Genomic DNA, 12,130 nt, shown 5'->3' on the forward strand with positions numbered 1-12,130 from the left:
TATTCAGTTCTTGGAAACATTCTATGCTGTGTGAAGTTGCACTTTATTAAGAGATAATTAATAACACATCATCTTGTGCAGATTTATGCAAAGTCTCTGAGGGACTTTGTGATGCAGCAGAATTATGTGAAATCAGTAGAGAAGCTTGGGATGCACTGTGAGTAGCACACTTGAGAAGCCTTGAGAACTGGATTTTTTTTCCTTCCTGTAGCTGTCATCAGAAGAGAGGGGTTGATTCAGTGAGAGTTTCCACAGAACTGAAACGCTCTGCCAGATGGCAGATGGACAGAATTCTCCACAAAGTTCCTATAAAAATACATTTCCTTTATGACACTTTTATTAACACATGTAAGCATTCTGTAGCTGCTGGCAAGGAAGCACATGCAGCACAAATTTGCATTGTGCTTCCAAATATGCTGCATAAAAAGTTAAAATAATCGATTATCTTTAATTAAATCTCCTTCCAGGACTTCATTACGAGAACAAATTCTACTCCCCTAGAGAATCTGGCTGCTTCCTTCTCATTCCCATTCTCTCTTCAAAAGGAATCATATGGCATGTGTGCACCACTAATTAAAACCAAAAGAGAGATACAGCTATCTTCAGAGCATTCTCAATTTAAATGAACACGAAGTTTTATTGTAAAGGAAGCTTTACACCCAGCTGTGCCACACAATGGCTATCTGATGCAAATTATTAGTGCTTGGAAAAGTCTTCTGCAAAAACTACTTGCTCCTTTCTCCCCAGGCTGGAGTAATAAATTCTGGCATCCACAAAGTCTCAACACAAAACACAAAGGACAGCTGTGCCAGGACTGGGGCTGACACACAGTTTCCTCTTGCTGCACCGTGGAATTTACTTACCTGCAACCTTCCACAGGTGTCTGAAATTTACTTTGAAGCCTGAAGTAATTTGCCTCAATGACAATGAAAATCCAGCTCAGGAATATTGGGCAGTTGGGCAGACCTTGTCAATGACATAAATGAACAGACAGGCTCTTCACAGAACTAAAATTTCAAGGGAAAGTAGCAGTGAAGAGCCAAAAACTAATCTTATCTTTCTTAATGAGTGCTCTGTGGTTATTGTCTTCCCAGTACTCACACTATTTAATGGTGCAGAATAGGAAACAGCAATTAAAACCCACAAAAAAAACCCCAGCTGTTCAAAGCCACATACAATATAATATGCAAATCTGTTACCTGTTGCTGTACAGGAACTGGAGTTGAGACCAAAATCACATGCTCCTTATCACAGTCTGCTGGCAAGGAACAATGCAAACTTGACAAGTTTGGTCCATTTTGCTGTTGGTTTTGCTCCTGGTTGATCTGTTGAGCCACCTGAGGAACAGGAGGCATTCTACCTGCAGGGAAACTTTCTTAAAAGTGCAATTTCAGTAACTAAAATATTGGAGTATCAGAAATAATCAAAGAAAGTGGCAATACAGACCATCAGCTAGTTAGTCAAATCAACTTTCTACCACAGCACAGTAAAACTGCATACAAGCTATGGAGGTGCAGATCAACCAGCATGCTAGTCCAGAATGTATTTATCCACCAAGATCTTTCTAACAACATCCTGCAGAAAGGTGATAACTAAGCAACTAATCTCTACCAGGATATCAAATGACCAGAATGGGAAAATGTCATGCAACAACATCAATTAAAGAAAACAACAAATTAGGCACAGAGGGTATAAATTTAAACCCAGTGCATGGAAAATGAGATGTGCAGCCCTCACTGAGATTTCAAAGATTCTCTCCAGAGGGTTTTTAAACCCTCTAATAGTAATTGGCATTAGATATAATGTTACAATTACGGAAAATCTCATTAAAGCAATTATCTATAATTACAAAGCTTAAAACTTAGATTTGATCATGAATACTTTACCATAAGTCATTAATATACATACTAGGTGTATCAGCACTATTCTAAAGGCTATGACCCTTTTTTTTGTTTAAACTGTTAATAAAACTAATGATTAGTCTTTATGTGAAGAACTATTTTGAAAGTAAAATAAATTTAACCTAATAAAGCAGCTCATTATCAATAAAACGGTCTACCACTTCCAAACCTCTATCCACATTTACCTTTGGTTTAACTGTTAAATTCTCTTTATTTTGCTGTAAAATGATTTTTCACGGTCACAGAATTGCTTGCTGCCCAACCTAGGAACAGTTCATCTCAGTAGTCATTGACCTTTTAACTCAATTTTAACACTTCAATTCTTTTTCACTCCAGTGGATTTATGCAGTGACTTTACTCCTAGCAGCCAGACGCAGAGGACTCCTGCAGCACACACTGAAGAGTCCTGGCTGGATACATTTGAAGATGATAGAGGACAGTCAAGAAGCACTCCTGGATCTCTCCAGATTACGATGGCCAAGGCCACAGGCAGCGTGGACAGGGGGAGGGCTCGGTGCTCTGGCACACGGAGATGGCGAGGGGTCGGTGCTCTGGCACACGGAGATGGGGAGGGCTCGGTGCTCGGGCACACGGAGATGGGGAGGGCTCGGTGCTCTGGCACACGGAGATGGGGAGGGGTCGGTGCTCTGGCACACGGAGATGGCGAGGGGTCAGTGCTCGGGCACACGGAGATGGGGAGGGCTCGGTGCTCTGGCACACGGAGATGGGGAGGGCTCGGTGCTCGGGCACACGGCTATGCCCTGGGAGTGATGGAAGCTCGAACAAGGCGTGATGCCCGGCCTCACTCCTGCGATCCCACATCTCTTGCTCCATCAAGCGTTGCCGCCTGAGGCGCTGAATGATTTATCCTGCACGTGTGCCACGGCCACGCACGGCATTAACACAAACCCACGCGGGGTTTAAAGGCTTCGAAACGCAGTAACGCACTGCTGGCCGGGCTGTGAAGAAGCTTTAGTGCAGACACAGAGTTATCCTAACGCACAAAGGCAAGGCACTATCAAATCTCCTCCGCTGCAAGGCACGGCAGGAGCACCGCTCCTGTCAGGACTTCCCAAGCGCTGGAACGCCCGCGCCCGCTCGGCTCCTGACCCCGCGCCCGGACACGGAGGGGCCGCGGGACCCGAGGTGGGAAAGAGGCAGCTCCTCCAGCATCCTCCACCTTCCAGGAGAGAGCACAGGTACTAATCCCAGATTAGCACCCCTGGAACCGCACCTGGGTGCGCAGACAGCGGCGGAGATCCCGCCCACAGTCGCCTCAGAGTCCCTGCGCAGCCCGAACTCCCCATCGCCCCCAGCCCTGCTCCGCCGCCCACCGCACCCGGTACCCCACTCCGGCACACACCTGCGCCACCGGCACACAACTGGGCCACCGGCCCCCAGCTCCGACACCACCCCTTTCCCCTCGCCGCTCGGGCACACACCTGGGCCGCCGGCCCCGGCTCTGACGCTCGGGCAGCGCTCGGAGAGCCGGCGAGCCCGGCGCATGCGCGCAGGCACCTCCCCCGCGGCTGCGGCCAGTCGAGCACGGGCAGCGGGCAGCAGCGGCGCTCAGCCTCTCTTCAATGCAGCCTTGCTCCACGGGCCGCTCGCCGAGCCGCGGCTCGGAGTCCCAGGCAGGGTCACCGGTGGGCAAGACCCAAACGCAGGCACCTGACAGGCTCTGGCCGGCCCCAGGGGTCAACCGGGCCTACTCTGAGGACGGGCACTGGCCTTTGTCTTCTGCTTCAGCCTTTAAACCACTTCTGTATTCGTTTAATTAATATTTTTATTCATCTCTTCTACTGAAACCAGAGCTGAAATACCAGATCAATAACCCCCATAAAATAAAAGAGCAGACATACCCACAAATAAGAAATACCAGGTTTTTAATTCTTGTTTTGTTGTCTCCAAAGGCTATAAATACTAGCTTTGATTTCTACCAAGATACATGTCAGTTCAGGGACCTTTAGTATCAGCAAATAAAGGTTGGGAGGTTTCTCAGATTGAAAGGGATAGAAAGAGTTTTGGACAGAAGACTAACGCAGATAAGGTCAAGAGTATGAACCAGCAAGGGATCTAAACTAAAATCTAGGTATAAGTCTCTCTACAGAATGACTTCCACACTTGCTCCCATAAAATAGAGCAAGGTCTTCACAATAAAATAAAAGGTTTTAATTAAAACCTGGATAAACAAGAAAATTCCTTTCTGAAGGATAGCTGTGCTCCAGCAAATTAAATAAATTAATTTCAGAAGGAACTATAAAATTAGAGGCTTTGGCCAGAAACCACTGAATGAAGGCGCAAAGAGACTCCTCATTTTCAGTAACTACTGTGTTACAAAGCAAGGCTCCACACAAACCCAGCTAGGGAAGTGTATCAAGCACTTGTATTAGTACTCAAATACTTGGAGATTTCATTCCAGCCCTTCCAAAAGCAGTCTAACAGGCAGGGAGGACAGGAGGACTGCTACCTTTGTTTTTTCTTCCATCACCTCCAAGGATGGTTGGAAACAAGAACCAGAGGTCAAACAAGTCAGGGAAAGAAGAGCAAGAACTCCAGAGTATGCAGATCCCCACAACACAGAAACTCTAAATCAATTCACAAAGGAAGACAGTCCCCAGACATGTGCCTCCCAGTGCAAACATCTCCCTGTTCTAAGCAGCTTGGTAGGAATTAAGAGTTCACACACAAAGTGAATGCGAAAGCCCAGAGGAAGTCAGCACCGTTTCTTTCACACATACAATACACTGATTCAACTCCAAACTGAGCAGATGGCTAAATAATTTCCACTAAACCAGCAGCAACACATTTAGTGATCCACCACAGCAAATGCTAAACGTTCATGGCTGCACACTTTGATCTGTAGTCCTAACAATTAATTTACATCATCTCCTATAGTCTCAACTGCAGGTGTGTGGAAAGACACCTCAGGCAGAAAAGACTCAATTACACACAAAGCTGCAGGTCGATGTTCTCAAGTCTGCCCAAGCACGTGGGTAATACTGGGAGGATGAAGAAGAAGAGGTCTCATCTTGAAATGTATGGTTTGGTCCACATTCCAAAATTAAGACCTCTCACTGAGTAAGGAATCTAAATTTTTAGACTTGCAGAGCTTTTGAAATAAAAACCACAGAAGATTTGTTTCAATACCAAAAGAATTCACAGCAGTCAGTGTGATACTGAATTGCTAACCCATGAGTGTTATTCCACAGGAGTGAAATGGAAAATAAAAGCCTAATGGTGTTTAAAGGTCAGGTTAAGTAAAGGTGAAGAAAACAATATCAAAAGTTCACGAAGTCACAGCTTCATAATAGTAATAATAAAAGTATTAAAATGTTCTGCCCCATCTTTCTGTAGAGATTGTACATAGTTAAAATACTATTTTCCAGGTAAACACATAATAAAAACATTATTCAAAAAAGCAATTAAGATATCCTGCATTACAAGATTCTTTTATGAGGCTTCTCTATGTTCAAGTACACCACTCAGGTGAATCAGTCAGTGGTATGAAAAAGCTTCTTGCACTCTTTCTACTGCACTCTTTCCCGCCCAGTCTCTCCTGGGAACCCATCCGGTTCTTGTTCTGCAAGCACACCAGCTCCTGCTTTCCTGGATTCTTGGATTTAGAAAGGCCACTTTTTTTCTTGTAGACAAAGGGAACTGCAAGCAGTCAAGGTCTCATGTCCAGCCATTTGCTGGCTTAGTCGGAATCATCACCACAACCATCGCTGCCTTCGAGATCACTGCTGTTCTGTAAAGTAAAATGGAAAACAGTTTGTCAGTGTTTCACTTACATCTAGAGAGCAACCTAAATCAAAGACATTGTCTTGAAACTTCTGCAGAAGTATAAGAAAACGGGGCTGGAACCCAACTTTGTGTCTTAGACTCATCTACTGCAACAAACCTGTGATGGTCAATGATGCTTCTTGCAGCACAAAACTTGTACATTGGATTACATTCCCCAGCAGAAGAAATGTCTTTTCATTTACTACTGCATGATTACAGCCTACAGTATGTGGGAAACCTGAATGTGGGAGAATAGCATGAAATGCTGATGTTTAAGATAAATAAGGGTGAGCCAAGTTAACCAGTGTCTTTCCCATGCAAGTCCCTCAAAAGTTAAGTTTGTTACGTTGTCTAAAGCCAGATCTGAGAATTTTGTTTTCTGCTGCAGAGAATGTATGCCCAAACTGTAGCAGAGAGATGCAAGGCCTCACTAATACCTGTTTAAAAATGAAGGCAGTTGTACAAAGTAGTATTAAGGAAATACTACAAATGTTAGCAACTTGCAAGGAAACTGAAGTCTGAATTCTTAACTGGGTGCCACTCCTTCAGGAGCGAGTCAGTGTGATAAATTTAGGGGAGTTACTTAATTTTTTGAAGCAAGTATTTTGACTGACATGATTGGCACCAAAGGGTTATATAAAGAAAGGCTGACATGATAACACATCTGTAGTTATTCCTTTTATTCCTCATTTCCCCTTGCTGAATACACACAAACCTCCAAATCGCTGGAATTTAACACTGACAATTTAACATCCTATGACAAAACACATTCTGAGACACTCAGACAGTTGTCTTCATAACAGCAAGCACAGCTCATGAAGTGCAAACAACCTGCAGAATCTCAAAGGAGTCTCTCATATCATCCCTTATTTATCTTTCTCCAGACAGCTTGTGCTAACTGTGATGCCAAAACTGTATGTGGTTGAGTTTATCTAAAGCAAGCAGGCCTGCCTCCTGCTAGCAATTCATCTGTGAATTTCAACCTGTCAGCAGTACATCCTGTCAGCATTATCATCAAGACCCTTGATCCAGGTAAGAACTCTGCACCACATGGTCTCATTGGGTCCCATTTAACCACACTAATGTGGCATTTGTCATAACCTTCTGTCACAAATGTCCTCCTACAGCACTATCTTCAGAAAAAAAAAACCCAAACCCACACAAAAACAGTTAGCCTGAGTACAAAAATAACCCTGAGAAATTTCTGGTATCTTGCTTACACTATTCAATGAGGCTATAAATCTTATTTGATGTGTTGACTCTTTCCCATGCTCAAAAAATGGCAGAGATGGGAGTAAACCTAACATTCTTCAGAGTGAGATCATTATCTACACAAAGTAAAGCTAATTTAAGGACATCATTAAGTGAAGAAAAGGTCATTATTTTCTCCTGAGCTACATTACACTGAAGTCCTAGCCCTGCCCTTCATTTGTCCCTCAAGCATTTACCAACCCTCTGACCAAGAAAATGTGAATTTCATACAGAACTGTAAGGTATCTTTAGGTCACCACATCCAACACCCCACTGAAGCAGGGCTTGCTGCAGTTTGATCAGGGACTTGCCAAATCAAACACCACAGTATTTTAACTCACTCCAGCACCTGTCCATTTCAAGAGATGCTCTGGGAATTTGACTAGTTTCCTCATGTGCTTTCTAACCTACCTCTAGCATGCCCCATCTTTCCACTCTATTCTGGCAAGGCTTATTCTACATCTCAAGCAGAAAAAACCCCTCTTTAACCCAAACTCTAATTTTCTTTTGGTTAGAAATGTACTCTACACCTTTGTTTTACTGCAATGTATAGCAATTTCTGCCTGCACTATCCTCTTTCACTCACTAGTTGTTCTGATGACCCATCCTGAGCTCATGGCAGATTTACTTTAAGAAGTTGGTCCTAAATTCCCCTGATTTCAAACCTTATCTAGTGAGCAGGGCATTACATAAACTGTGAATTAGCCCCAAATCAGAGAATACAAAGAGCCAGCAGTTATTTAAAGAGGAGAAACTGTCAAGCTGGAAACCAGTCTCTCAGACAACTTCACAACAGCAAAAGCTGGTAAAGTGTCCACAAGTTCTGCTGCCTGTTTTCCATTCTGCAAACTGGCCTGTGCTTTAAAGAATTCCTACCCCCGCCCCTCAGCTGCCCCATGCAAAGCCCTGCAAAAATAACACCTTGTGTAGTTCATTCCACTATCATCAAGTGCACAAAGATGGAAAATGCAGAATTCACACTGCAGACGACTGTCATCTTCCACGGCATAATTCACAGAACAACAAAAATGTTTCCAAGGAAAGAGCCACTCCACCTTGACAGCTTGTTAGATAAAACAACCATTTCAATCATTACCTTGGAATTTTTGTGGTTAACTTGCATTTCCACAGCAGATGAGTTGAAGTCATGAATGGAGAGGGTGTTTAGCCAGTTTGCCATGGATTTCTCCTCCCTTTCTGTGTTGATAATGGTAGGATAAATATACTGCTCTTTGAAAACAGCAATCTTCTCCTCCTCCTGCGTCCACTCCAGCGGCTCATGCAGCCCATCGTTCCCAAAACGCCTGTTGTACTTTTCAAAGTGTACTCTTTCCAACACCAGCCCAAGTCCAGGGGCCTTGGGGACATCCACCTTCTCCTCACCCCAGCTGCGCTCTAGGATGGACTCCGCAGCATAGCCTTTCACAATCGCTATCACCAGCCCAATCATCTTCCTTATCTGGTGCATCATGAAACTCTGACCTTTCACTTTGATCACTGCAAATTCAATGCGCTCCCTCACGAAGGGCTCTCCGCAGTACATCTCCATGATGTACCGCTTGGCGCTGGGGTCCCTGGGTCCCTTCTGGGACGTGAAGTTGTGGAAGTTGTGTGTTCCTTTATAGCATGCAAGCAGTTTATTGACTTTTTCGAGGGTCTCTCTGTCCAGTCTGTAAGCCTCTTCTTGCACATCCTGGTCTTTATGGGCAAAGGCAAACGTTGGCAGCATGTAAGAGTAGGTTCTGGCGTCGCATTTGTTCTTGGAGTTGAATCCCCCAGTGACTCTCTTCAGACCTTGTTTTAAAAATGACATTAGGTTTTTGAATCAGTAGGTTACAACCTGCTTGTGCTCTCACTCCTACCAACAGGAATAAGTAAAGCACATCAGAAGACAAATTAGTTTTGTGGGACTCTACTTTCAAACTAACAGAAACATCTAGATTTATGGTAAAACAAAACTGCTTATGAGTAAAATCAGAATGGTAAGGGAAAGACCTCCTGCAGAAGAAAGCTTCTGTTTGAAAACATTTTCTCTGCCCATTCCAGTATCCTTACCCAGAATTCTGATGTGAGAAGGAAGATGGTTATTGATCTTTTCTAAGATGTCATCTATAAGCCTGACCTTTAGCGACACAATCTGTCCAGCTGCAGACACACCCTATAAAAACCACAGAACACACAAACACATAATTATGTACCTTGGAAGCTCTGGGATAGCACTTGCAGAATTGAAATAGCTGAAGAACAACTTTATTCCTTTTTCACACTGGTCATTTCAGGCTGAAGCGAGGCAAAGGCAAGGCCACAGGCAGAAATCCAAGGCAGAGTACTCCTGGGAGACCTGCTGGTGCTGTATAGCCATAGCACACCTTGGCAACCTTAGAGAGCAGAACATGACACTCCCTTCCACCACATCTCACTGCATTTGACTGCTCTTAAGTAAAGCACTGATAGATATTATTTATATGCAAGATTAGCTATGAACTCAGTCCAGACATAGACCCCTGCTGCAGCAGGCTTGAAAGCAACTGGGATGCAGCACATCAACCAGGCAGCAACAGTGAGGAGCAGGAGCAGCAGGTTAGCAGGATGAAACAGAGGAATGTGACAGAAACACAACATTTAGGTATGAAGCACCAGCTCTGCAAACACCATCTCATCAATATCCTGCACTTCCTAAATATTTGCTTGTACTTAACAGTGAAGGAAAGGAGAAGTTACAAGCAACATTCTCTGTATCTGCTAGGGGATCTCACTCTAGACAATGCTTTCCAGTCAATCCCAGCAGCACTGGCAGGGGTACAATAGCTTATGAGAGCACAGGCACTAACTGAGGTACCTTATCTGTTCGAGCACACCGCTGAAAAGACATTTTCTTCATATCTTCCCCATGGTTTTCTGGAATGCAGCCTGACTGAACAAGGGCTGAAACTAAGTCATCTTCAATTGTCTTGAACTGTGAGGATCCCACATTCCTCTAAAAGGAGGTATAGAGTAAAAATAAGAAACAGAACAAACAGCAATAATTGGATAACTCAAGGGGGTAAACATTTTGTTAATCAAACATTGCTCTGAAATGTTTTAAAAGTCTTCCCTTCACAGCCATAAAAGCATTGCATTCTCTAACAAAACTAACTATTCTTTAACAGGGTGTGAACAAAGCTTTTACATTACAATTTACCTTTGGCTGTAACTGCAACTAAAGGATAATTTCTAATTTCACTTCTGCATTGGAGCGTTTTGATGATTCCTTCACCTGCACCAAGCAGCACTGAAGAAATACCAAAGCCTGCAAGTTAACAGTGGCTGCTCCACACCCAGCTTCCACAAATTCTCTTTCTGGAATTAGCCTGGGTTGCTATGCTCACTTCACCTGAGCTGTTGTATATTGCAGACAATGGGTTTCTCCAGTGACTCCTGCACAACTCCATCTGTGTGTAAGGCTGCAGAACACATACTCCACACACACCACTCCATTAAAGGAGCAGTAAAGTTGGCAGGCATTGACATAAATGTACCCACAAACATCAGGTTTACTGCTGTTGAACAGATCTACTTTGCTGCACAAGCATTAAAGACTCCCTTTCCTGTCTGTGTGTAATGTTAGCTTTCAAAGTACCCCTCAAGAGCGTGCATGCAGCTTGCAGTACGCCGAGAGGAGCAGCAGATGGAGCAACGCCATCCTCTTGCTGCCAGTACTGGGTGCCGCAAGCAGGTCTGCTGCTGGAGCACTGCTCAACTGCTGCTGCTGTAACAAGGCAACATCCCTTCCCTTCCACATGCAAACACAGGAATCTTGCAAGAGTTTTCCCGTTTTTAAGCTGCTACAAGCCACCCCATTAGAACCCACCAGACAAAGAAGAATTTAAAACGTCTTCAAGTACAGACACCCTTTTTATAGGGTCAGTAACACTTGAAATAAATTTGTTTCATTCAAATACACAGCTCATTCTCTGGAATCTGCATGCAATGAGACAATTTGAGGCCTAATCTACAAGAAACTTAGCCAAATGCTTTAAAATGTAAAGCTGCAACCAGAAGCTGAAGCACTGGCCAGAAGGAGATCACTAGACAGCATCTCAGATTTTGACAGAACCACAGTGCCCACGTCTCAGTCTCAAGAGCCTGGTCTGCAGCAGCTTTAGAAGGACCATCTTCTAATGCTCTGTATTAAAGACAGACTAACTAGAATCATCAAATATCTGAAATGTACCACTGACTATTTTCATCCAAGTTACTGTCAAGCCATTTGAATGCAGACACGCACTTCTTCCCTACTTATTCATTGAGACTACAGTTATACCTCTAAAAGAAATAAATAAAACAGGCCACGTTGTTTTGCCAAGCCACATACTTGCATCCCATGGTAGCCTTTCCCTGAGTATGCCATCAACAACACAATCTTCCTTTTCGGTGACTTTTTATTCTGGTCCTCTGCATCTTCCTCATCTGCACCTGTCTTCAATCTTTTGTTTTGATGCCCATTTTCCTCCAGCCTTTCAACCACCTCACTGCTGCTGCTGTTCAGTCTCTTTGTCTGGCTGGCAACCGCTGTTCTCAGATCCTCAGCCATTGTGAAAACCTGCGAGGGACAGGCAGGACTCAGCAATGAGTGAGGCAAAAAGTGACAGCTCCACCCTTGGGGCAGCGGAGGGGTCATCTCGGGGTGTTCAACTGGAAGCAGGAACGGCGTCCCCGCCTGCTCCCTTCTAGGCCATATCACATCTCCTAAGGCTGCCGCCGTTCGCTGGAGAACAAGGGTAGCAGGGCCGGCACAGCCTGGGGCACAGCCTGGGGCACACTGCAGCCCTAAGCCAGGAGCTCGGTGCGCCCGCCGGGAAAACGGCTAGGGCGAGGAGGGGGCGAGCCGAGGCGCTTCCCCCCGCGCCCTGCCGAGCTTCTCCCACCTCCCCAACGCGAGCGGCAGGGCCCAGCGTGTACGCACTCTGCGCAGCCGGCTCCAGGGCCCGCCGCATGCCACGCTCCCCGGGATGGAGAGGCCGCAGCTCACAACCCTCAGCCCCCACCGTAGCCGCAGCATCGTCCCCGAAGGTCCTCCGGGCAGACCGGAGCAGGCCGCAGCCACCTCAGCGCCAGCCCCGGCCCCACGCCACCCGCCGCCACTTACAAGGGCGCTGCGGAGCGATGCCAACGCGCGGGCGCGCCGCCGGAGAGACACGTGCTACCCTACG

At 45.2% G+C, this 12,130-nt stretch overlaps 2 protein-coding genes across 8 annotated transcripts in view; both read right to left on the reverse strand.

The window, feature by feature from the left end:
- The window catches only part of LOC137450613 (E1A-binding protein p400-like), a 28,798-nt gene extending 27,150 nt beyond the window's left edge, over window positions 1-1,648 (reverse strand). For all 5 annotated transcript variants that reach the window (XM_068157380.1, XM_068157378.1, XM_068157381.1 and 2 more), the window contains exon 1: window positions 1,200-1,648. In XM_068157380.1, coding sequence (XP_068013481.1) covers window positions 1,200-1,355 — 156 coding nt within the window. In that variant the 5' untranslated portion in view covers window positions 1,356-1,648. The remainder of the gene's footprint in view (window positions 1-1,199) is intronic.
- Window positions 1,649-3,770: 2,122 nt separating this feature from the next.
- On the reverse strand, window positions 3,771-12,130 carry PUS1 (pseudouridine synthase 1). Of its 3 annotated transcripts, none has more exons than XM_068157384.1 (6): window positions 12,067-12,130; window positions 11,293-11,520; window positions 9,778-9,915; window positions 8,994-9,096; window positions 8,035-8,732; window positions 3,771-5,652 (listed from the first exon to the last, which is right to left on the reverse strand). In XM_068157384.1, the coding sequence occupies exons 2-6, from the start codon at window positions 11,509-11,511 to the stop codon at window positions 5,602-5,604; spliced, it is 1,209 nt and encodes a 402-aa protein (XP_068013485.1). In that variant the 5' UTR covers window positions 11,512-11,520; window positions 12,067-12,130; the 3' UTR covers window positions 3,771-5,601. The 3 variants fall into 3 exon arrangements, with proteins under 3 accessions (XP_068013485.1, XP_068013486.1, XP_068013484.1); XM_068157385.1 differs by lacking the exon at window positions 12,067-12,130 and adding an exon at window positions 11,966-12,048; XM_068157383.1 differs by lacking the exon at window positions 12,067-12,130 and adding an exon at window positions 11,884-12,021.

The sequence above is a fragment of the Melanerpes formicivorus genome, unplaced genomic scaffold (assembly GCF_026170545.1).
Source record: "Melanerpes formicivorus ecotype bairdi unplaced genomic scaffold, bMelFor1.0.p_v2 SCAF_36, whole genome shotgun sequence".
Classification (NCBI taxonomy): Eukaryota; Metazoa; Chordata; class Aves; order Piciformes; family Picidae; genus Melanerpes; species Melanerpes formicivorus.

Bases quoted from the DNA above. Each gene is read 5' to 3' on its own strand.
- PUS1 (XM_068157383.1), bottom strand. From the start codon at position 11,979: ATGCTGCGGCTACGGTGGGGGCTGAGGGTTGTGAGCTGCGGCCTCTCC. The intron at 9,097-9,777 runs GTACCTCAGTTA...TGGTTTTTATAG, and splicing joins GGTGTGCTCGAACAGATAAG to GGTGTGTCTGCAGCTGGACA. The intron at 8,733-8,993 runs GTAAGGATACTG...TTTTAAAACAAG, and splicing joins TTCTCACATCAGAATTCTGG to GTCTGAAGAGAGTCACTGGG.